The sequence below is a fragment of the Hibiscus syriacus genome, unplaced genomic scaffold (genome assembly GCF_006381635.1).
Source record: "Hibiscus syriacus cultivar Baekdansim isolate YM2019G1 unplaced genomic scaffold, ASM638163v2 tig00110705_pilon, whole genome shotgun sequence".
Classification (NCBI taxonomy): Eukaryota; Viridiplantae; Streptophyta; class Magnoliopsida; order Malvales; family Malvaceae; genus Hibiscus; species Hibiscus syriacus.
This window is the reverse complement of record NW_024062831.1, coordinates 793380-819847: the sequence shown is the minus strand read 5'-3', so window position 1 is coordinate 819847 and position 26468 is coordinate 793380. Positions and strand designations below refer to the sequence as shown.

At 31.7% G+C, this 26468-nt stretch overlaps 5 protein-coding genes and 1 pseudogene across 5 annotated transcripts; 2 read left to right on the top strand and 4 right to left on the bottom strand.

The window, feature by feature from the left end:
* Positions 1-283: 283 nt before the first annotated feature.
* On the top strand, positions 284-1600 carry LOC120138809 (annotated as a pseudogene).
* A 1665-nt stretch (positions 1601-3265) lies between these two features.
* Positions 3266-3885, bottom strand: LOC120138827. Its single transcript, XM_039154229.1, has one exon. It carries the CDS (start codon positions 3821-3823, stop codon positions 3296-3298), a length of 528 nt encoding a protein of 175 aa, XP_039010160.1. The 5' UTR covers positions 3824-3885; the 3' UTR covers positions 3266-3295.
* A 1002-nt stretch (positions 3886-4887) lies between these two features.
* Positions 4888-10024, bottom strand: LOC120138823 (GTPase-activating protein GYP1-like). Its single transcript, XM_039154226.1, has 10 exons — positions 9842-10024; positions 8989-9145; positions 8660-8843; positions 8498-8568; positions 7834-7971; positions 7657-7748; positions 6895-7166; positions 6548-6633; positions 6331-6432; positions 4888-5406 (listed from the first exon to the last, which is right to left on the bottom strand). The coding sequence occupies exons 1-10, from the start codon at positions 9931-9933 to the stop codon at positions 5245-5247; spliced, it is 1356 nt and encodes a 451-aa protein (XP_039010157.1). The 5' UTR covers positions 9934-10024; the 3' UTR covers positions 4888-5244.
* A 1388-nt stretch (positions 10025-11412) lies between these two features.
* On the bottom strand, positions 11413-15921 carry LOC120138824 (peptidyl-prolyl cis-trans isomerase FKBP16-3, chloroplastic-like). Its single transcript, XM_039154227.1, has 7 exons — positions 15773-15921; positions 13549-13808; positions 12520-12603; positions 12152-12201; positions 12003-12051; positions 11760-11834; positions 11413-11584 (listed from the first exon to the last, which is right to left on the bottom strand). The coding sequence occupies exons 1-7, from the start codon at positions 15822-15824 to the stop codon at positions 11465-11467; spliced, it is 690 nt and encodes a 229-aa protein (XP_039010158.1). The 5' UTR covers positions 15825-15921; the 3' UTR covers positions 11413-11464.
* A 1510-nt stretch (positions 15922-17431) lies between these two features.
* On the top strand, positions 17432-21708 carry LOC120138822 (2,3-bisphosphoglycerate-independent phosphoglycerate mutase-like). Its single transcript, XM_039154225.1, has 9 exons — positions 17432-17667; positions 18373-18500; positions 18865-19015; positions 19096-19299; positions 19548-19966; positions 20282-20474; positions 20547-20642; positions 20979-21134; positions 21373-21708. The coding sequence occupies exons 1-9, from the start codon at positions 17503-17505 to the stop codon at positions 21535-21537; spliced, it is 1677 nt and encodes a 558-aa protein (XP_039010156.1). The 5' UTR covers positions 17432-17502; the 3' UTR covers positions 21538-21708.
* Positions 21709-22857: 1149 nt separating this feature from the next.
* LOC120138825 (late embryogenesis abundant protein At1g64065-like) lies at positions 22858-23611 on the bottom strand. The gene has a single exon (XM_039154228.1). It carries the CDS (start codon positions 23527-23529, stop codon positions 22873-22875), a length of 657 nt encoding a protein of 218 aa, XP_039010159.1. The 5' UTR covers positions 23530-23611; the 3' UTR covers positions 22858-22872.
* Positions 23612-26468: the final 2857 nt, after the last annotated feature.

Here is a 26468-nt window from a genome sequence, read left to right as displayed (position 1 = left end):
AGTCATTACACTTAGAACAACACCCACCTCCTCCGCCTCCTCCCTTCCCTTTTCTCTTTTTCAACCACCATTTACCTCTCCCTCTTTCTATACCCGTAATTTCGGAACAAAAACGATAGCTTCACATCAAAATCATATGTTTTGGGTTATGATTAGTATTTCAACTGATTGAAAAGGGATCGTTATTTGGTTGATCTAATTAAAAAATAATTGCAAATTTCATTCAAATGATTGCGTGAACAAAAGGAAAACAGAGAACAAGAGAAAAGGAACTGTCAAATAAATGGAGGAGCATTCTCCTCCGTCGCCATGTTCACAAACGCCATTCTTTCTATTTTTAATTAATTTATTGTTTTTCTTAATTTTTCTCCATTTTTATCTCTCTTCCTTTTAACTTTTCTCTCTTTCCTTCTTTTAAGGGTAAATTACAAAATTAACAACTAAACTTTATTTTCACTCTTTCATTATACTTTAAATTATTTTAATATAATAATTAAACTTTATACATTGATTTTTTTATCACTTTATCATTAACTTTATAACGACATTATAACTTAACTTAACCCTATGAACTTTACAATCATTTTAAACCATCCATGGTCATAGTTGTTATGATCCTCATTTGCGTTTTCTTCTTGTTCGGCTTCCTCTTTATTTGCATATATCATTACAACGAAACTCATGCTATGATCATCATGTCCAATTTTTTTTAGTGTGGACACGCATATATATAGTAATAACATGATTTTTTTAAATTATGTAGACATAAATAAAATTTTAAGGTGAACATTATTAATAAAATCAATAACAAACATAAAAAAAATGAACTTCATAGTGAACATAAGCCCACCTTGAAATACATATACATTTTTCACTGATTGTAGCTTTCTCATCTCAAAGGTTTCAGCCAAAAGGTCTTGACCCGACGGTGATTGAGAGTTTCCTCGTTATATATTCTTATGTTAAAGACCTTAAACCTAGGGAAGTAGCGTTGAAATGCATGGTTTGTTTATTTCTAAAATGAGGTATGTGTTTCATCTTGATTGTATCGATTTTTTATTGGTTTGCCACGTGACCTATCTGGTTTGTAGAGCTAAACTCACTCCCGATTCTGGTGTCAATGTCGAACCGGTCGATTCATGCTCAAATATCATTGAGTTGAACTTGAACAACAACAACAATAAGCCAACGAGTAAAATGAGTTGATTATTCAAATCAATAAAATCAGACTTAAATAATGGGTAAGTTTCCACGTTCTAACTCAACGAGTCACTCACTGATGCAACACGGGGAGAACATGAAAATGTTCACGTTAAGGTTGCCACAGGAAATCAAGAAGCACATTACGAAAAGAGGACAATTGAAGCGTACAAGGAGTTACGACGTTGTATCAGGAATGGAAGGGAGTTCCAAGGATGCAGAAGGAAGTAGTAAGGGGAGAAGTAACACATACCACTTGATGTTTTAATCACTTCACCATTTGTTTCGAAAATGAGTCCGATTGAGTCTCTAAAAAGTGGGTGACGCTGATGGAGGAGATGGGTCTAATTCAGAAGGGCATCATGGTCAAGCTTTTGAGAGTATGCCTTGTTGTCTTTGAAAATAATGGAAGCAAAAGTCAAAGTAGCCACCATTTAAGTTGCAAGATAGGGGTATTTCTCTTGTACGCGGTCTAATTTAAGACGTAATCGAAAATGTTAAATTTGATTTTAACATTTTCGGTTGAGTGCAACCTAAAATGTTAATCTTTTAACATTTTGAGTTACGTTTCTCCTTATCTTTAATTAGGTCGTTGTTCCTTAGACATTCCAACAAGATCTAAGCAGCTTTTAAGAATAAAGTTAATTATATATTATGAAATATATATAACTTTAGTTTATTTAAAATGTAAATCCCATGTGGCTGAACAAAATATTAAAATAAGCCATGCCATTAAAGTTTAACTGAAAAAATAACTGAGCGATTAAAAAAAGTTGGTGTATAAATTTTAATTATTAAATTATTAGTTTTAAATATAATAACCAAAATAGGAGTTAGAAGAAAATTCAGTTATTGATTATGTAATTTACCCTTATTTTAAATCAGTATAATGCTTAAAAAAACCATTTCAAATATCTTTTATCATATTTTCAAATTTTTTTCAAACAGGGGAAATGGTTCCAAACCGTCACTTTCTTCTAATTTTAAATAGCATAATGTAAAAATAAATGTTTAAATTATATTTAAAATTAATTTTAAATATCTAAAAAAAATTCATTAAAAATAGGCTCTAGATCGTTAATATCATTAAATTCGATCATTCAGTGACATGTGTAAGACATATAATTTTTTTTAAAAATAAATTAAATTTTTTATTTTTTCTAAGCTCGACAAGTGTCATTTAAAGGTTGAATTTAACGACATATACCTAAAAATATGACATCAGAAACGTTAGGTACCTATTTTCAACCAAAAATTCATTAGACACCTAAAATTAACTTTTGGTATAATTTTGACCATTTTTTCTTTTGCACTTCTCGTCGATTCCCTTATTTCAAAAAAAATAATAATAATGATTGAGTTTTATGTTTTTATTTGAATATACAAATCTAAAAATAATATGTTAAAATGATGTTTGCTATTACAACAATCATAACAAAATCATTTTTAAAATAATAATTCCTATAACGACGTAATAAATCATTCCATTACTTTATTTTTTTTAATTTAAATGTCATTTTTAATATATCTTTTTACAGTAGTATAATATTTCTATCAACAATGAAAAAAGTCTTTTCTATACTATTATTAAAATATGACCTAATTCAGTGATGGACTAAGAAGATGATAGGATAGTTGTTTTTTGAAAATTTAAAATGATTATATATTTTAAAAAGATTAATATATTTTTATTAAAAATTTATTTTTAATCTTCAAAATTTTAGAACTCTGACATCTCCAAAAAATTTAAAGGTTAATTTCTTTTATATAAAATTTTACATTTATGCATGCTGTTGCATATATATTTGGATTCTTTGAAATTCTATTATAATTTATATTTAGTCAATATAAAAAAATAAAATAAATAACAGTTTTCTATTTAAATTATTGTATATTAAATATTTGTGGTTATTAATTTCTAATATGAATAAATTTTTGTGTTTGGTTTCTTTTACCAATTCAAATTGCCATTTATTTTAAAAAGTAATATAAAGAGAAAATTAAAAATGACCAAAATTCCACAAATTAAACATCTAAAAGGGTTTTATAATATTTTCCTTAACCAGTATTTACAGGGTTTATTAGCCAATTACAACTAACCAGACAAGCTAAGGTAAACTGAAGTGGCGACACCAAGCGCGTACACACCAATCGCCGCCCCAACTACCTCTTTCCTCGTCCTCGCCGCCGCACCAATGCCCGCTATTCCTAAAACACCAACCGGAACTCGCTTCATCACTGCCTTTCCGGCGTTTCCCACAACGGCATCGGTGAACAACACCTGTGCCCATTCCTTGAACTGAGGAGAGTCGAGGACAAACGGTTCTCCATCGCTCCGGGAATTTTCACGGTGGCGAGTCACGAATCGGAAGGAAGAGTCTACTTGGGAGCGGGAGGGAAGATCGGGGACCCAGCGGATAATGAGAGGGTGAGGGTGGACAGAAGTGAGGTCTTGGTGGAGGTGGGCGGCGGCGCTAACCAGCTGATAAGGGAGGACTCCGGGAAAGGCATGTTGGGAAAGGGCGAGGCACTGAGTGTAGACTGAGTCGCACGCTGAGTTGAACTGGGACGAGTTGATTAATGTGAAGCTGACTCGCTTCGACGCCGATTGAGAAATCCCCATCTCTCTTCAAGTTGAGCTTGCTGCAAGTTTTCTAGTTTCCAGGTATTGGCTGGAAGTTGGGAATTTCCAAATAATATTATATTTATGGTGAATTATATGTATTATTATTTATAAAATTAGGAGTATTACTTTTAGTGAACATTTAAAAAAAATAAACTTTTAGACATCAAACTTCGATTAATAATTTTATTTATTCAAAATTTAGTTTATTTATGTTAGAAGATGGATATTATTTTTATTAAAAGTCGAATGTTCATCCTGTTTATTTATTAGGATAAAGTACTTATTAGTCATATTCCTTTCACATTTATATACTTTTATTTAACAAATTCAAAAAAAAATTGATCACTTATTTTATTAAATTATTAAATTTTAATCATTTATATTATCGATTAATACATTTTATATATTATGATTGATACATTTTGATTACCAAGTCATTAAATAATGATGTGACATTAGTTAAAACAGTTAATTTTTACATTTATTTTTAATTTTAGATAAAATACTAGTTTAACTATAAATTTTAAATAAAATATTATTTTAATCTTATACTTTAAATAAAATATTAATTTAATCTCTAAATTCGACTAAAATCTCATTTCACCGTCACCACTTATCACGGTCACTCTCAATCAACATCAATCATATATACGTCCACAACTAGACCCCAAAATTTGTAATTCATTATTTTTTGACATCCTAAATACAAATTTAGTGTTCATTTCACTAGAAAAATATATGTAATTCAACAAATCTAGCCTAAAACCCTTTGACTTCCTTTAAAACTAAACTATTTTACGGTACAAACCGGACATGACTCAGCTGTTGGGAAAGAGAGAAAATGGATGAAAAACAAGATGGCTTGAAGCCTAATACAAGGGAGTTGATTGGAGCATTTTTTATCAGTCCTTGTTTTACATATATTCTAACTGAAGCTTATGAATTCCTTTAATGCAACTTTTCAGTGGTCATTTGATACATTTCTAAGACTTTTTATAGCTATGATCCAAATAGACAAACAATATCCTCTTTAATTTCTGTTAATAGAACGCAAAACTTGGAATACAAGGAAATATGTTCTTACTTTCCAAGGTTGATGTGTATTACAAACATATGCCAATTACACGAAACCTACGTTACCCAGACTCGTAGTTGTCCCTAAAGTTATTTGTGTTCGATACAAACCCGTCAAATAAATGGGAAACAACTAGAAAAACATGTATATGTCTGTGTCGGACATATACACATCCTAATTCCAACAACCCTAAGTCCGAGTGCCGCAATACAAGGAGGAACACTTGACCTCTACTTGAACACAAACAAAAGAACATGCAGGTGTTGAAGGTGTTAATAGAACACAAACAATGAGAATTTAAAAGAGAGAGAAATCAGATAAATGAATAACACAAAATTTAAGTTCAACTAGCTAAGTGGCTGGGAGACCTGTTAAACATACTGTGCCATACGTAAGCCCTAGAAAGTACTGTTTCGAGCTCTTGATATGTCCAGTTTTGAGTTGGAAGGTGTTGAAGGAGCATCACCATCTCCTGGAAGTCAAGCTTCAGAAGTTCATCTGACCACTGAAACATACAGAACAAAGCATTCATCAATAAGTCTTTTGCCAGTTTTATCATATGATTATGAGCAATCACGATGAAAAATATTGTTTCAGGAGGTGTCCGGTATCGAACTATCATTAAAACAAAAAAGAACAGCAATTGAATGGTTAGGAATTAGGAATCACAAAGCAAAGTTCATCGATGTTGATAGGACTCCTCATTTTGCTTGAAGTACATGTGTCTAACACATATTAAGATATGGGTATGGGATATGACACACCAAGGAACATACCAGTGTTGACGTATACAACACCACACCCAAGTTTGAGTAACATAGAAGCTCATTAGCAGATTTCACGAGGAAATGCAAAAGTTGCAAGTGTTGTTCTTTCTGAGCAAAGTTCAAAGTTGGACATTACACCTTAACATAAAAGATGCAAATGAACAGGCTGACTTAGCAATCTAGGAAAACAAGCATTGAAAAATTTGAATGTTGTAAATTCATGATAATGCAAGCTCTAAGGCATATGAAGTAAGCTCTAAGAGATGCTCATTTTTAGTTTAACGTCCTCGATCCAACATCTTACCCTTTTTTCATCATATATGTTACTCAGACTAGGGTGTGAGTGTCTGATATGGACATGTTCAATTTTTTTTCTCTGTTTTTCCATATATTTTGAATACCCATGTCTAGATATTCATTAGATATTCAGATGTGTTGGACATTGGTGCTTCAAGAAAAATTAAAGAGTAGGAGAACATAAGCAATCATTATCTTTTTGACATAAGAAATGGTGATTATTTCTCTTTTAGATAAGGAAAAGAAGGAACAAACAAACAGAAAAATATCTTTTTAATTGAACAATTACCAAAGCTGCATCTCCTTAAGGTTGCAAAAACGCAGTCAGAGATGAAAGCTAATAAAATAGATCAGCAAGTGCTCACCGTTAGAAGAAAACTGGCAAATATGTAGACAAGGAAATCTGGCAGCGCATCTCCTTCAGCAAGATACGTGTCCCATAGACGGGTTACTAGATGAAAAGGGATCTATTAAACAAACAAAATATATAAATAGAAGTTGGAGCATTTGGTCAATCGAAAATAAAAAATATTTGAAATGCAGGAAAAACCAATGAATATGGATAGCACAATGAAACCTTACCTCACGTATAAGCAAACAGTTGAACCAGCGAAAAGCAAATTGAAGATATTCTAGTCCTTGGTCCTCCATATGTCTAGAAACAGGTTCTGGTACATGTTAAAGAACAAAGAAATCAATAACACAAAGAGATGAAATTAGAACATGAACAGAAATTTATGTCAGTAAAGGAAATTTCAAGCACATTATATGGGGGAATAATACATAGGGACATAAACATCTTTCTTTCCATCATAACCCTTAACACAAAGGAAGTACTCACACAGAGTTTACCATCCATGCGCCTATAGAGTTTACTCATAAAAAGAGCAATTTTAGGGAGAGAACTGAAAGGCTTCTATAGAGTTTACCATCAATGCGCCTAACCAATTCCTTCAGCTTAAATACAAGCCTCTGGATTCCCGGTTGAGCAAATGTGTAATGGTCTTGCATGCCATCAAGCAACTTTGATAAGCACCAATAGCAATCAGCTTCTATGTCTGACATCTTCTCGGAAGGTATAGCAGACAGTGACCAACTATCTATGCTCCCTTCTAAATACTCCGATAAGAAGACAACTAGAAAGGGTGTTACAAGATCATTTATCCCCTGCACATATCCACTTGCAGGATGCCGAATGGCCCTGCACATGAAGTTGAAGAGCAGCATCAGTTACCCCCAAAATATCACCAGTATCTCAAAAGTTGCTTCTGAGCAAACGTAAATCAATGTTAAAAAAACTGGACCAGAGGCCGAATCACGCATATCTCTGTTCCCAGTTCAACCAGGCAATTCAATGTTTTCTTGAGTTAACAATGTTTAGATATTTTAAAAACTCAATTTAATGTAAAATAAACTATAAAATTAGTTAATAGTAAACAAAAAAACCATTCAGATTAACATTAACATCTTATTATAAACTAGGAGATTAAAAGTGCATATCTCATAAATTACAAATAAATAGAAACCAGTATTTTACTATCCAGTCTGATCTTTTAGTGGTTCAACAGGTTTATATACAAACATTTCACTATTAAAAACCGATGTTCTACTTTTTTTTTAAAAAAATTATCAAGTTTCGCATAAGAAAGCCATCAATAAATGTGAATTAACCAACTCAAATAGTATCTTACCATGAATAAAGAATGCGTGCCAAGGATTTTTGAACTTGAGCTTGCTGAAAGAAAGCAACATCAGGTACCGTCCTAGGACAATCAACAGCAATCTAACAAACAGAATAAACGATGTAGCTAAATCAGACATAGAAGGCTAACAATCAAATTTGAGAATTAAATAAGGGATAGAGGTACCTGACGAAGCATACTAATCTCATCAGCTGACCGTTCAGTATCAGGAATGTCATAAAATTGAGCAACACAATCAAGATACTCAACTCGTTTCCTCCTTAGAGCTCCCTCCCTTCTATCTGAATTAGATGGCGCATATCCCTGTTGTTAGTTCATACAATTTCAAATGAGTAACCAGATTTATTTAATAAAGACAATCTATATCCATCTGATAAAAAATTAGTTAACCAAGGATATTAAATATGAGACATGCAGATTTTTTTCATTTAAAAAGTGGCTTCATTGGTTCCATTAATTGGAATACAAAGCCACCAAGACAACACAACAAAGAGAAATTCAACCTCCTTAGGAAATTGCATTTGGAACAAACTAAAACCAAATAATAAATAAACCCTAAAAAAGATATATCTGACGCTAAAACACAGAGCATAGTACCATGGCATCATTACGTGGAAACAAATCATTAGACTAGGAATGCAGCAGCTATAACATACTATATAATGTGGCAGCAAATAACAAAAAGTCATTATTTTACATAAAATAAAATAAAAAATCATACTTCACATAAAATAAAATAAATCACAGTATTTACAGAAAAGAAGAATAATGAATTGATTCATAGAGTTCAAGTCCACCTAATGCCTAAAACTGATAATTCTGAGCTTACCAACAGAAGTCTCCATACATTAGGACGCATGTAAGGTGGAACACCACTCCAAGATAACTCATGTAATCTCTCTGCAAAAAGACATAGTAATCAAATCAACACTACGACCACATGTATATAGATTCTGAAATCATTCTCGAAGCAACAAAGTAGACATGGTACCTAACATGACCGTTTGTCCTGAGAGCTCTCTAGAGAACTTCGTAACCCTGGCAGAATCTGTAGCTCTTGTTCCCATTGGAGAGTTCTGAACTTCATTGGCAGCATTCTCAGTCTTCGAAAATGAAGATCTTGACTTATTAACAGTTGTATTACCATCTGAGTTATTTGTATTTCTGACCCCTCCCTAAATGAAACCAATGTTTTTTCAGTTAAGAATATCAGATTTTTAAATAACTCTAAAGTCACACTAGTAAAAGAATAAATCAGTTTTCAGTATTTTATTAATAGAATGAATAATACATACTATAGATATTCATTCTAAACCTCACCTCTACAGTCTTGTCCATTGCATCACTTGTGCCAGCATCGTTCTGTGAGAAGCTTCTTTGATAACTGGGAGATTGTTCTTGTAAGCCTGAATCATCAAGTGGATCTGGTCTTCTGGTCAATAATACTTTACCAGGAATACTGCGACCTTTAAGCAACCTTAAATAAGAGGCATATGATAAAAGAAATAATTATTTGCTGCCAAACTAATAAATCTGGAGTAAGCCAATCTGCAACCCATGTTAACATCAATCTTAAGCCCATTTGCATTATCAAATCCACGGTCAGCATGTCTAAAAACAAGTAACATTTTTTATTCCATAACCTTTATGAACTTCTCACATTCAATAAACATCCTCTCTATTCTCTGGAAAAACCAAGCTAAAGGAGTAACTTTTTCCTGAATAATGTGATTATTATATGATTCTCCAACAACAATGACATGATCAAATTACAACATACACCAAAACCAGACATTTCTAGAAAAAGGGGGGTCATTGAATCTTAGTGCAAAGATGGAAGAACCATCTTCCAAACGAAAGAGAAATTGACCATACCAACATGTACAACTTGAGAGATCTGGCTTTAATCCTCAAAAGGGTCTTTAAATCTTACAGTAAATCGGACAATTCAAACTCAACAAAACTAACTGGAAAATTTTGGGAAATCAAAGTTCTCCCATTAAAGAGGTAGATGCTTCCACATGAACTGAGATCAGGACTGAAATTCGAATGATCCATAGATATTTCTTAAATGGGTATCTAAATCCAAGGGACAAAAACACAAGGGGGAATCTAGAATAAACATTGAGAAACAAGAGGAAGAAAAGTAATTGGAATGGGAAAAAAGAGGTACCCTTGGACATTCTTAAGTGTTTGGTTGAATCCGGAATCAAGGATTTCTTCGTTACGCTGATCTTCATCGCCATGGCCGTTGTTGTTGCTCATGGTTTTGTTGTTATTCCTTGATTCTTGTGCCTCTCTTTTCCTTGTTTTCCTTCAAAAACCACTTATATTCCTTCTAAATGAAGCTCTAACGAAGATTACAGAACAAATCAATAGTTTAGAAGTTTGAAAGCACAGTTTGTTTATATTAATCCATCTCTAATCTTGTTTTCAATTGAATTGAATTGACTATCGGTTTTTTCCATTTTATATTACTTTCTCTAAATTACAATTCTCGTGAAAAGACTTTTATTCATGCGAAAAATAGATAATTAAATTATACTAAACTAATTTTTAAATCATAAATTTTAAAATTTATAAAACAAAAATTTATAAAACAATAATAATAATAATAATAATAATTATTGAATAATTGAATAATTATAAATAGTATCTGTTCAAAATCTTTTTTAATTATTTACAAGGTAGTATAATGCAACTGCTCGAATTTATAATCTTTCTAAGATTTAGCTTAAAATAAACAAGTAGAAAGCTTGATAATTATTTAATCATACTTAATCTAAAATAAATTAGACATAACTAAGAATTAATTTTTATTTCTAAATTTTCTCTTATTTCTAAGTTTCTCTCAATATATTTATGTCGATTTTCTTTTTTCCATTGTTTTTGATTTATTGTGACAAACTTTTTTCACACTTGTGGTATGATTCTTATGACTTTTGATTTGTTTTACATATACCTTTACGGTCGTTTGGTGCTCACACTAAAGCTATTTATTTTCTGATTGACTTGTCGGTAGTCAAACTTTAGTCATATCCTCTCTTTGGTAAGATGTTTGTTGATATAATTAGAATTGTGCAATGACGTAGGCAATCATATAGTTGGGTTCGCTCTCCACTTCTTTATCACTTTGTAAAACGTCTCGTTTAACATCAACAATTTTTTTATCAAGATTATTAGATTCTTTTGATATTGGTTGTAATTCTCAAAGGAAAATTTTATTTTTTTCTTATATTTAGGTTTAATATTTTTATTTGTGTATGAATTTATTGATGATTATTATCTTCATTTTTCTCTATATGCATGGATGTGTTATAATTCTAATTCCTTATTTTATTTTTATAAATGAAATCCGGTTAACATTTAAAAAAAAAATAGAATGAGTACAAGATAATATATATTCAAAGATTCTCAATCATTTGGCATTGAAAATACATATCCCTCACATACATGGTGTTCGAATTTAAAACCTTAAGGAATAATAATAATTTCTTAACTATAAGAGTAGAATAATAATTTGATTACAATTTTTATGTTATGAACCAAAAATAATAATCGAGTCAACCGATCAAATTTAATAAAGAAAACTGAGACTAAACACCATGATTCAAATGGATTTCCATTTCCTCATTTCTTACTCTACCACTCACCTTTAACTCTTATGGTTGAACATTACCAAAAACGAAAGAACGATGCTTCTTCTACAACAACGGTAGAATTTCATTTCATTTTTTGGGAAAAAAAAAAAAGAAAGAATAATGGGAAGAAATAGAGGAAAAGAATGGAAAAAGAGTCAGAGTTCTTCATCCTCAAGTCCAGGTATGTATTCCAAACTCACATCGAAAACCACCGGGCTACTTGGAGCTACTCTTGGTCGTCCCGGAGCCGACGTTAAACCCTTCGGGAATGCCAACTAAATCACAAACGCACCAAGTTCCATCAATGGAGTAAATGTTAGATAAAGTCACAAAATATTTTAACTCGAATCTTCCATGGCCATGTCCTTATATCTCTGTGTTGGACATAACACATATACTTTATGAAAAATGAAGAGTTAGAGGATTTTAGAGCAATGAGGAGTAGCTTACCGGTCCCGGAATATAAAGTCTGCGCTTCCCTCCTACTTTCATGCTTAAAATGCCTTCATCAAGACCCTTGATCACCTGTTCTACTCATTAGATGAACAATCAGTAACGGCACCAACATTTCCGGAACTTTAGTTTATAGTAAGATTCACCAAACTCTCTCGTTCTTTTTATTTTCATTTCCGATCGAATGAACACGAATGTGCATAAATAGAATTTTGTTCGTAGGCCACTCGAAGAGCTTACCTGACCAGAGCCAACTCGAAATATGTAGGGCTGACCTTTCTCTAGTGAACTACAAGAGCATTGGAGAAGGGGGCAGGGGGATTCGAATATCAGACATCTTGCATATGCTTCGAACATAATATCAAGATTTTACAAAATTAAATGACTACCTATCAAATATTTGTCCAGACGGAACCATCGCAACATAATTAGAGGCCACCTGCAATAGTCAACGCCACACAAGAGATGGCTCAGGGTTCATGTGGAACTACATACCAGAATGCTGGTAAAAGTAAACCAGGCAATGCAAATTGAAAAGATCATGTCATAGCTTACACATGGATTGCTCAATTTGAATACAAAGTTTGAACTTAAAATTTGAGCATTTGTTACTTAGAAACCTTCAATGCCGGTTCGTACAAGAGACAGATTCAATTCCGGGTTATTCGGATTGTAGGAGAAAAATGGCAAACTCACAGGAGAAGAACAATTGACGTAAAAAAATGGCAAACTTACAGGAGAAGAACAATTGACGTACCTGAAAACCAACCGGAGGACTAGGACCTTCACCAACATTAATATCCTTGTACTGTAAACCAGTTTTCGTAGTTACCATAGGTACCTTCATCAAACGCGAAGTAGTAAAACATTAGCTTCCGGTCATAAAGCTACTGAAGTTAATCCCATGTTTACTAAGACTCGAATGTGAGTGTCGGACATAATTTTGTTCAATGTTTCTTTTCCCAAAATTTTGATGTATTGGAGGGTTTTTTAAGAATCATATCTCCACATTTCTGAATAAGCATCGGATATGGATGTCGGATACAAGTATTTCAAGAAAAATAAAGCATTGAAACAACATAGAACCGTTCATCAACCTTCAACACAGCACTCCTATCATTTGAATTAAGATATGCTCGTTTAAGCCTATATACAATAGTTGGAAGTTACATGGTCAATTTTCATCACCACAGTTGTTTTGTTTTTTATGCATATTCATTGTTCATCTTTGTTAAACGTAGATTAATCTCTATGTTACCTAGACTCTTTATCTTCCCTAAAAGAATCTCTACAGAGAATAGTTTAAATTACACACATTCGAACACATAGCATAGAAGCATGATCCTCCAAATATATGGAAAATCTTTAAAAGAATGGAGCATAACGATGCAAAACACATATCGGTATTCGAAACTAAGTATCAAATCCGAGAAACATAGTTAATCATATAATGTATAACGATCAAGCATGTCAGTACAAAGTTTCAAAGCATCAACAACTATGCCTAGCTAAGGTAAACTTGTTTGATATTTAGAAATGTTAGGTGTCTTGATTGATACATTACTCATGTCTTAGAGATGCAGGGCTTAACAAACACAAAACTTATAAACGAATACGTAAAGTCTCAAAATTTATACGGTTCGAATTAACCTATCAAAAGTTATTTATAAGTACATATAATTAATTAAAAACGATATGACGCAGTGAGCTAATACAACCACAATAGGATACACAATAGTGAAGTAGCAGGCTAGCAGCCTAAGGGGGCTAAGTAATCTCACCATACATTTTCAAGCTCTTTTACGCAGGCATCGTCGCATAGTTTTGGCTTTTCCTCCGGTGGCAATCCGGCACCATAAGCGTTCCGCGAGTTCAACAAGATGCTTGGAACTCCAAGAAGCAACCCCATCGCATCCCTTCGAGTAACTAGATTAAGTCCAATGGTTTGTTTTCTTGTTTTACAACTTGAGCACCTAACAATTAGACCTGCCCTGATATTTGAGAGGGCCATATTATTGACAAACAGATTCTTCCCAGATCCAGAACCTAATACAGTTGCATCAAATGCAAAATTCAAACAGCTGAACCACCTAAATTAACAACAACAAAAAAATGCATATAACCTATATTACTCGGTTTTTTTTATTCTTTTAGGATGTGTTTGGTTGGGGGAATGTGAGATTCCTATGGGAATGGAATCTATATTCCCCTGTTTGGTTGGCTAGGAATGTTATTCCCGGTAATCTTACATTACCAATAGTAGATTTTTTGGGGTATTTTACTGGGAATGTCATTTTTTTTGGATAATTCGATTTTATTATCCAAATATCTGTATAAAAACAGCTTGTTCAAGAATACAAACAGTATCTACTTACAACATAACATAATTCAGCTATTCAATACCCTAATGATTACAAAGCATAGTATTAACACTATCATTCCTATTAATACTTCTACCCCTTAGTTGGATAGCAACATTGTGTTTTACAGCATAGAGTAATGCTTCAAAATTCCGTGAGCATCCCTCGAATAGTCTCTTGTTCCTCTCCTCCCAAACAGTGTAAATAAATGTTTTCCAAGCTAATTTCAAAATTGTAGTGAGCAAGGATCTACCTTTCCAAGCATCACAAGCCCAAGCTAAGTGATTTCCCCATGTACGTGATGTCCTTCGCATGCCATTGAGAATGATAACCGCATCCCATAGAGAAATAGCCAGAGGACATTGAATGAATAAATGATCTCTAGTTTCCATCGAGTCATTACAAAGCACACATTTGTCATCGATATCAAACCCAAAACGTTTCAGTCTGTCTTTAATTGGGAGTCTGTCTAATAAGGCCATCCATGCAATAATACTAAACTTAGGAATATGGAGAGGTACTGGGAATGTCATTATCTCCCTTTCCTTAGGTATTGTTGGATTACTGGCGTTTTGGATTAAAATGCCCTTTAAAAAAATTCTTTCAAAAATATATTTATTCTGTCATTGAATAATAAAAATTCTACTAAGGTTAAATTACAAATTTATCCTTAAACTATTTTAGATTTACAAAAAAATCTATAATTAAAATTTTATATGAAGTTCAGGGGTAAAATAAAATTTTACCCTTTCATCAAACTTTTTTATATTTTCAATTTTGTAAAAAAAATTTATATAAATTTTATGAATTTAATTTTTTTTAAGAAAATATATAAATATTTTCAAACTTGTTAAAAAAACAAATATATAATAATGACAATTTGGTAAAATATACATTTTAATAATCTTTTATTCTTTAACCAAACACGGTAATCTTACATTCCTGCTAAACCAACTAAACACAAAATACAACATTCTCAGTAATCCTATTCCATGTCAATCTTTTATTCCCACTGGTAATCTTATATTCCGTGAACCAAATGCTCCCTTAGAGACAACAGATATGAGATATTGTCTTTTTAAATATAGGAAGAAATCTTTTAAAAAGTATTACTGGATACATATTCAAAGCATTTATAGACGTTAGATAAACACCTCCATATATACATATAGGTAGAATGCAGTTACATAAGGTAAAATTAAAAAGTTTTATATTGATTTAGAATGTGTAGATGAGTAAAAATAGACGAATGATATTAACGATATAAAATAAAAAGATAGTCACCGGAAAATAAATGCAACAATCATATATTTTCACTCATACAATGATACTATAAAAATGTAAAACTAAAATAGAAATTATATTACGTAAATGGATCATAGTGAAACATAACAATTTGGTTCTATTTAGTGATACAACAACAAAACAAACCCAAAAAATGATTAAAAGAAAGAATTTAACAAAACAATTTGGTTCTATATAGTGAATGCATAGGAATTGATGTTAGGCTGAAGTATTTTACAAAGAAGTACGAGAGTGATTCAAGAAATGAAATGGGAAAACCCAGAAAAATAAACACAAAATTCATTTCATCCCCTAAAGTCATGGTACCCAGTGGGAGATTTAAGTAAAAGATCGGATGGGTGTTACCAAGAGGAAGCAGCAGAGATGAAGGAGAAGAAGAAGCCATGCACGATGCCATGGTGTTTGAGAAAGAAAGAGAAAACTGAAGCCGAAGTAAGGATGATTGTTTATCAATGGATAAGGAAATCCTTGCCCATTTTGTTTGACCAGTCGTACATTTTCTCTGTTTTTATTTAGGATAAATTATATTTTTAGTATCTCAATTATCACTTTTATTCTTTTTCGGTTACTAACTATTTTTTGTTTTAAAATCATATCTAACTTTATGTTTTGGTTTCATTTTGATCACCCATCGTTAAAAAATTAACGATGATGTTAACATGTCACCATAAGATAATGTCATTTCATCATTGAATTAAAAAAAAACTCCCACTTCAGTTCTATTAATTTTTTAACAATAAATGACCAAAATAAAATCAAAACAAAATATAAGGTATAATTTTAAAAAATAATAGTTGGATGATCAACATTGAACAAAATGACAGTTGACATACTAAATATGTAATTTACCCTTCTATTTAATACCTAGAAATTTAAAAATATCTAATCATTAAAATAAGATTAGTGTTATAAATTTATAATAAAATTTTTAAAAAAAAGTTCAAATGATAAAAAAAATATATCCATAAATTTTCGTAAATATCCTATTTACGAATATGTTCCTTCAAATGCTCAGGCGAAGATAACAACAAATTCATTATAAAAAATATATTCAGATAATAAATTTATAATGATTGATATTCATGTCCGCTCTAAATACACTAAAAATAGTAATCATTGGAGTTGTTTATAGACGATTAATACTATCATTTACGAATTTTTTCTAACCATAATATTTGCATTGAGAAACGGTTAATCGTTAATGATTAATTACTATTAACGGGTTATATTATAAGTTAATTTATTATAATTATTTTTAAAAAAAATAGCACAACATGAATGTTTTAAAGTTTTATAATTTATACTAAAAAAAATGTAGCACTTAATATATATATATATATATATATACCGGTGTAAGTGAATAAAATTAAAAAAAATGTATTAACGCATACTTACATTAGTGTAGGTGAATAAAATAAAAAAATATAGTATTTAACATATATTTATACCGGTGTAAGTGAATAAAATAAAAAATAATATTTAACATATACTTATATCGGTATAAGTGATAAAATAAAAAAATATAGTATTTAACACATATTTACACAATATAATTATGTATATATTTTAATATAATTATAAATTTAATTTATCAACGGTTAATCATTTATCAAAATGCATAACCGTACCCTTAATCGTTAATATTAACAGTTCAATTAATCGAAACTATTTAATATTAACAGTTAGATTAATTATTCTATTATATATTGTAATGTATACGAGCAAGTAGCAGCATATCCAACCAATTAAAAGTATATTCGTGACAATTGAAACCAATTGTAGACAGAACAACAAAGTTAGGTAAGCCAAAAAGGATGATCACTTGCTGACGCACCCACCCACCCACCCACCCACTCTTTATGCCCTCACTCTCCACGCCTTCCAGTTATATAGATTACTCATATGTTATAACCTAACCCTATAACATCTCACTACTAACGCAGTCACCTTTATTATTTTTTCATTTTGGGGCTGATTTTTCGAGTTTTTGATTTCTTTATATGACGCACCCAATCCTTTCTTCTCAACTACATAACCAGTAACTAGCAAAGGTTAACTTTCAACAGATAGCAACAATGGGGAGTTCAGGGCAAGTATCATGGAAATTGGAAGATCACCCTAATCTCCCAAAGGGGAAGACCATCGCTCTCATCGTTCTCGATGGCTGGGGCGAAAACAAACCCGATGACTACAATTGTATTCATGTCGCTCAAACTCCCACCATGGATTCTCTCAAGAAGGTTCGTTGCTTTTGTTTTAATATACATGATCTTTAAATTTCACTCCAAGTTAAAATTTTAACTTAGATCAGGAACTTTGCCAGTACCCTTTGATCTGGGTAATCGTTTTTATGCTTCGTTTTTTTTTATTTGTTATGGATATCGTTTATTATATGCATGAGGTTTCATCTTTGTTGGGTTTCGGATATCAAGCTTCTCTCATTTTAGATCTGATGTTTAGCTTAATTTTTCTTCAAGTTGCTAGGTTGAGATTCGGCTTTCTCTATAAAAGAACAAGCACTTGTGCTTAATGACTGGACAGTTTGATTTGGATAACTAATAGTACACTGCGCCATAGTGAAATAAACCTAATAAATATAAATGATATACCATTTTTTATATATAATTCATTATTCATTCAGCTTTAGATTTTAAATGATTGGTCTATGTTATTCCGGTGTGGCAAGTGAGTGTTCGATAGACGCATAGTGATGTCTGAATATGTGTTAGACATGGTATAATTTGTATGGTTACTTTAGTAAAAATAAAGAGTGAGTTACATAATATATATCAGCTTGAATGCTTGATTCCACCAAAATTAGGTAGTTTAAGTATTTTTTATTTGGGACACTATTACAGTATTTTGCTTCACATGATGGATTCCATTCCCATGTGTCATCAATATGCGATGAGACTTAATTTGATTTGAGGTGATCTTGTTGATAGGGAGCCCCTGAAAAGTGGAGATTAATCAAGGCTCATGGTAATGCTGTAGGGCTTCCCACTGAGGATGACATGGGAAATAGTGAAGTCGGCCACAATGCTCTCGGTGCAGGACGCATTTTTGCACAAGGGTAAGCTTCTCTTCCTGCTTTGTTGCGAATTTGTCTTGTGAACTATTGCTATGCATCTTTTACCTTTCGTATTCAAGCAACAAGAGTGGCTGTGTCAGATATGGTTTATTAAATTTTCTAAGTTTTGCCACCTATTTGGAGATTCCTTGGAGGGTAATATCTGGCACATCTTTGCCCGATTATGTGTCGAATGTGATTACTTAAAGAATAATTAAGATTCGGAGGAAAATAGTTTCTTATTTCAAAACATTCTGCATGCATCTTCTTTCTGTGGTATTCCGTTTTCTTTCTCTCGGAGATGGACTATTGGCATATTAGCTGTATTCCCAGTGTTCTAACCTGTTGATTCATTTTGTAACTATAGGGCTAAGCTTGTTGATTTTGCTCTCGCCTCTGGGAAAATCTATGGGGGAGAAGGATTTAAGTATATAAGTAAATGTTTTGAAAAGGGAACTCTGCACCTGATCGGATTACTTAGTGATGGTGGTGTCCATTCCCGACTAGATCAATTGCAGGTAATTTTGGTCATTCAGGACAAGCTTCTTGCTAATTCTTTTCCCTTTTTGGTTATTAATTTATCTTTCCTTTTCTGCAGTTGTTGTTGAAAGGAGCTAGTGAGCGTGGTGCTAAAAGAATTCGTGTTCACATTCTCACTGATGGTCGTGATGTATTGGATGGTTCAAGTGTAGGTTTTGTGGAGACTCTTGAGAATGACCTTGCAAAATTACGTGAGGGCGGTGTTGATGCCCGGATCGCATCTGGTGGAGGCCGCATGTATGTCACAATGGACCGATATGAGGTGCAAAATAATTGTAAAAGTTCCCAAAACATGCTGTATAGATAATATATTTATTATTATTTTGCATGAACAACTTGCAGTGGTTCTGTTTTTCAAAATCTGGAAGATATTGGATTATTGTTTACGTCACTCTTATTTTTTACTTTATTTGACAAGGCAAGAAATACCCGACAATTTACTCTAGAGAAGAGATTCTACATTATTTGAATGGATCAAGAAGATAATTTTTGTGAATCAATCTTGTGCAGAATGACTGGGACGTTGTGAAACGAGGATGGGATGCTCAGGTTCTTGGTGAAGCCCCACACAAGTTTACAAATGCTGTTGAAGCTGTAAAGAAATTAAGGGAAAATGCCAATGACCAGTACTTACCTCCCTTTGTTATTGTTGATGAGAATGAGAAGGCCGTGGGTCCAATAGTAGATGGAGATGCTGTTGTTACTTTTAACTTCCGAGCAGATCGGATGGTTATGCTTGCTAAGGCACTTGAATATCAAGATTTTGACAAATTTGACCGTGTACGAGTCCCTAAAATTCGTTATGCTGGAATGCTTCAATATGATGGTGAGTTGAAGCTTCCAAACCACTACCTTGTTTCTCCACCCGAGATTGACAGAACATCTGGCGAATATTTGGTGCATAACGGTGTCCGTACTTTTGCATGCAGGTTTGTTCCTTGATTTTATAGAACAAAGTCTTCAAGGAAATTGATTTTTTTTTCTTTGACTAATCAAATAAGATAATTTGAACCCATTGCCATTAACTCTAGACGTTCTCCATTGCTTGTTATCAAGCCTCTCAATGTGAAAGAAAGTCTCATGAGACTTCTCATCCATGATATTCATCTACAATTAAGGCAAAAGAGTTACATGCCTATGATTATCTTTGAATCATTGTTTAGTGAAATGTGGATTTTATATTTTTATATCTGATTATTTGTTTGCTTTACTGTGTGTTAATTTTCCCCTTCCTGTAACAACAGTGAGACTGTCAAATTTGGCCATGTCACTTTCTTTTGGAATGGAAATCGCTCTGGCTATTTCAACCCCGAAATGGAAGAATATGTTGAAATCCCAAGTGATGTTGGCATTACATTCAACGTCCAACCGAAGATGAAGGCATTGGAGATTGGTGAAAAGGCTAGGGATGCAATTCTGAGCCGCAAATTTGACCAGGTGATCATTAATGGATTAATTAGTCATTCAAATCAATAAAGGTTGCTGATTAGCTCTTTTTTATTTGTTTAGGTGCGTGTGAACATACCAAATGGTGACATGGTGGGTCATACTGGAGATATCCAGGCTACAGTTGTGGCATGCAAGGCTGCTGATGAAGCCGTTAAGGTATGATGGCTCCAGTTCATTCTTGTTACTTGGAACTTTCTAATGATTTTACATCATTTTAATGAATTACAATCAACATAAAGATGAAATATAGAATGCCAGATTTTAGGGGGGAAATGATGTTAAAAGGGTTATGGATGTTGTGGCTTCTCTTTAATTCACCAGTTTTACTGAAATTCTCCTGTCAACCTATGGCACTTAAGGGGGGCAAACCTTGATAAACTTATCATTGGAAATCAATCTTACTTTTTCTATTCATGTGACATTCATCATTGGGTGTATCATCCAATGATGATCATATTGTGGGGCTATACTTGATTATATTGTTGTGTTCAGATTATCATCGATGCGATAGAGCAAGTCGGTGGAATATATGTTGTGACCGCTGATCATGGAAATGCTGAGGACATGGTCAAAAGGAATAAGTCCGGACAACCTCTTCTTGACAAGAATGGCAATCTCCAAATTCTCACCTCCCACACTTGTCAACCTGTAAGTTGCCGAATTAATTGAAAGAAAATGATCTTGGGTTTTTGGTTTGTTTTCATGTAGTATAACATAGGGTGGCTTGATGTAAATTTGCATGGTATGTGTTGTGTCGTATCCATTTTAGCAAAAAAGGATCAAATTTTCAAAATACTCGTATTTTGATCTAGTATATCTCTTCATTTAGAGTGGTGTTAGTTTTCTTGATCAATTTGTGATGCATACATTGGATGTATCCAATTAGGTGCCTATTGCAATCGGAGGTCCGGGATTGGCACCGGGGGTTCGATTCCGGAATGACGTTCCAATTGGGGGACTGGCAAATGTGGCTGCAACCGTCATGAACCTCCATGGTTATGTAGCTCCGAACGACTATGAGCCAACACTGATTGAAGTAGTGAACAATTAGGGGGTTAGGCCTTTTGCACTCTTTTCCTCGAGACTTTGAATCCCTATGCAAGTTTGGAATAAGGATTTATTTGATTCCAAATGCTCAGTCTACTAAGATTGACATTTGTGGTTGAGTATGTTTCCCCGAAGTGTTGAGAAAATTTTTAAATGGATTATTTCTCTATTGTTTCATCTTGGAATATCTCTATACTTATTTTTCAATTTGGCTGTATTCTATAAATATTCACGTCATATTATTAAAATAACTAATCGTTTATATAAAATTAAAAAATGTAGATTTTCTTTGAGTAGTTTGTGTGATTACAAGGTTTGTTTCAGATTCTTTCTTACTCATTGATAATGCATATACGTTTTGGTCATTATGTTTGCTTTATAATTATTCGTAGTCTAATTAAATCAAATTGTTTTTATTAGTTTGAAGTGATTTTAAAATAGTACATGTTTGAAAGACTCAATCATTTGATAATGAATTCAAATACTCTTGCAAGCAACTTATTTGAGTAACGTGTTTCTAAAAATAATAATTATTCTTTTAAGGATATATTACATATTTGGTACGTAAACTATTAATTTTGTTTCGTTTTAGTATTTAAATTTTCATTTGTTTCAAATTGCACTTGTTTATGGGTAAATTATATCATTCATCACTCAACTATATTCTCACTCTTATTTTGGTCACTAAAGTGCAATTACTTAACTTTCAAATTACTCTTAATTTAATCAATCAAACTTCCAAATATAATTTTTTATTTCAATTATATATTAATAAAATAAATTAGAGTGATTAAAACATGATTAATTTAAAAGTTGAGTAGTTAAATTGAAAACTTTTAAACTTCAATGACCAAAATAAGAGTGATAAGATAGTTAAGTGATGAATGATACAATTTACCAATAAAAAATGTCACGTGCAACAATTCCGTAAAGTTTTTAATAACGGGTATTAAAATGAAACAAAAAGTAAACGTGGGGTATAGTTTTGAAACAAATGACAGTTTTAGTACTAAAATGAAATAAAACTAATAATTTGGGTATTAAAGGTTTAGTTAATGCTAAATTAAAATGCAATTACATGTGAGAAAGCCAGTGCTTTCCATTAACCACAAATAATACCCATGAAGGATGCACTTCCCTCCTTTAGGCTTATATATACTTTTATTAACAGTAAAAAAAAAAAGAGATTTGTTGAATCATACCATAAATTTATATATCAAAATATAAGACTATTATATAACATCTCTACTTGCATAAAATGACAAAGCGGAAAGGACTATCAAGCTTCAGCTACAATGGATTCAAGTACAAACAACCCCAAATAAAGAGAAATTAAATATTAAAATTTTGTCTTATACTTGCAGTTTTGGTCCCCGACACTCGAATTTGATATAAAGACGGTAAAATCGCATGAAGAAGATGAAACAACACTGATCCTAAACATATTCAACACGCTAACCTTGCCTGGGATCTCAGTCTTCGTGCTAAGTGGCAACTCGCCACTCGTCACATCGGAGAAGAATTTCGAGTCGGAGATCAATCGGTCCGCCATTACTGTTAGAGTTAAGTTCATGGGGACGGTTTTGTCTGCAGAGATCTTACCTGCGGGGATTGGGACCTCCCCGACCTGTTGGCCTCTGTAATTCAATTGGGCGTTGGAGTCTTTGAATTTGAATCCCACTTTGTTAGGGTTCTTGATCGAGATATCGACGTCGAGGGTGGCGTTCAGCAGCACCTGGAATCTAGCCAGATCGACGGAGACTTTGAGGTCGCGGAGGGAGACGTCGTCGATGGTGGTGACGGGGCGTTTGGCTTTGAAGACGGTGAAGGCCAAGATGACGATCAAGACTACGATGAAAACCAAAACGCCGATGACTGCGAAACAGACGTTTCTCCATTTTCGCCGGTTCCTGACGACTATGGCGGCGTCCGAACTGCGTGGCGGGGTTTCCACTGATGATTTATCAATCTTGTTTCTCAATGATTCAACTTCCATGATTTGATGATTACTTCTTCAAGGCCGAAAATCTCCCAGTTTAGATCTCTGGGTTTGTTTCAAAAATTCGGGAAAAAATCAAAATATAAATAGATAGACCTAACAATTAAAGAGCAACCTAATAAATAAATAGTAGCATCATAAATTCGATTCTTTAAATAAGCTAAACCAGGGGGAGCCGGATTATTTATTTATTCCTCTTCAGATTCACGTGATAAAGATTTGTTCAAAGGATTACAAATAAACTGGACTTGATTACGACGATTTTCATTCAGCAGGTCGTATTTCAACGACAAAAGATTTAATCAACATTTAACTAAACCGGCAGCAGTTGGGGAGTTCAAACTTCACTTTGGTTAAATTTTGTATTTAGTCATCCTACTTATTCCCACTGTTTTATTTTGGTCACTTAATTATATTTTAGTTTCATTTTAGTTAATCACCATTAAAAAATTAGTATGATATTGGCATATCACTATAAATAGGGACGGATTTATATAGAGGGTGGAAGGGGTTTAGTTTAATAATATTCTAAGTCATTATTAGTTTAAATTTAAATAAAATTAGACTTTTGTCTCCTTTAATTTTTTAAATACATAATGAGTCCTTATTATTTTGAACTTAAGTGACTTGTTCCTCCCAATATTTGATCCTATTAAAAAGTAAAAATTAATGTTAAATATAATTTTAAAAAATAATTAAGTGATCAAAATAGAATCGTAAAAACTAGTAGATAACTAAATACATAATTTATCTTTTTTAAATCTAACATAGTCACTTCTTAAATTCAGCTTTGTGTGTTTCTCTGTGCGATATAAATTAATTTTGTCCCAACTTTAACTTTATCTTACATTGAAATATCCGCTCTCATTTTATATTTAATATAGCTTTTAGTTTTACATCTTTTCATGACCGTTGGATGAAGAAAGTTAAATGTCGAGACTAACAACAGAAAATAAAAATATATTCACTATAAAAAGAAGTTAATCTCATGCTTTAATATTTTTCTCATCTAACGATCTTAAAAAATAGTAAAACTATAAATTTTAAAATTTTCTTTATACAAATATATCTAATTTTAAAATTTTATTTATACAATTATATGTTTGTATTGTTTTTACAGTCAGCCCTCCACGGATCAAATGCTTTTAGCAACCTAAACGGTGAATAAAACATTTTATTTTTATGATATAATTAAATAATTAGATTTTAAAGAAAGAACAAAATAAAAATCTTAAAAAGAATAAAAATATTCTCATTTCTGAATTGATGTTAATGAATTATGTGGGAACGATATACATTTATAGACTTACAAAATTCTTAAAGATAATAAATTTTTTAGAAATTACTTTTAAGTAAATTAAGAAATTAGTAAAATAAAATAAAACAAATCATAATTTATCTAGATATTTTTAATGAAATAAAATATAAATCTATCTGAAACTCGTAATAAAATGTAATTATAAATAATTAATAAAATATTAAAAAGTATAATATTTCAAAAGTTTTGTATTAGATTTTTTTCATTTGCATTGTTTTTATTAAAGTATATGTATTTTGAATTTCTAATGTCCAATTAAGATTTAAAAATACATCGAAAAGATAACAAGAAAAAATAATCGATTTATAAAAAGATATCCTAACTAAAAAAATTCTCGAATTCTATATTTAAAACCTTAGGTGATATTTGACATGAAAAATATGGTTCAAAAGTTTTCGGAGTCTAATATCCTCTGAACAATTATGATCGCTTGATGTGAGAGTTGGTTAACTCATGAATCCTACTAATTTATAAATTGTCACCGTGATCCTAAGTTTGATATCAATACTAAAGGTCGATATATAAGTCATTATATATGGTTGAATAAGGGATCCTGTTTAAATTTGAAACAATAATGGTGCAATTGAAAAAAATAAGGGCAACATTACAAAATCATATAGATGTTAAGTGTAAAAGATGTAATTATACCTTTATATATTAGTAAGGAATCGTTTTCAATATATTAAAGATTACCAAATTAAAAATTTCATGTATAGGTTTTGTTATAAAAATAATAATTTAATTGATTTTAATAAATAATTTTAAACAGGACAGACATATAATTTTGTATTAGAGATAGAACTTATAAAATTTTATATGATGAAAATATATATAAAAAAAATCTAAAACATATAATAATTTTAAATTTTCATGGCGATTACCCCACCCGTCCCCTCCGCCCATCCCTAATTTTGGAGGCACTCATTTAACTCGTTTTTGATAATATATTCTTTGCTTGCTTAGCTAAAAAGTTTGGAGTATCTTATTCCAAAAAATTTGGGGTTTAATGTTATTCGTTATAAGATATGCTAAACTTGCTTAGCAAAGGAATTGAGGATAAGATATTCGTTGTTAAATATAATAGGGGGAAAATCATGTTTTAATAATTAAATAAGACTTGATTTATAAGTTTTGACTTATGTTTTGTTCTATTTGGACAAACAATTTTTGTTTTCTTTTAGGTTTTTATACGTTTTTATAATTTTTTTGAAATATGGTAACTGGATTTTATTAATAAAAATAACGAAATAAATCAAAATTACAACACACTTAAATATAGAAAGAGAAATTAAGATAATAGTCACAAAAAATCATTCATAAAACAAAAATATTAAATCCAAATATATGAACAAAAACAAAATATTTTTTGTGGATGACATTCAATATCAAAAGAACTCATTAACTTTCATAAAATTCAATGTCTCCGTTGAATTAGCCGCTTTACGAGGTAATAAAAAAGTGGTAAGAATTATAAAAGTATTAGACTCATTTGTTTCTAAAAATTTATTTAAATTTTAAAAGTAGTATGCAAATAAAAAAAATAAAAAAAACTTTAAATTGATTTTTTTAATTTTAAAATATTTTTGCATCCTTAGTCCTTTGGATTTAAAATTCTCTA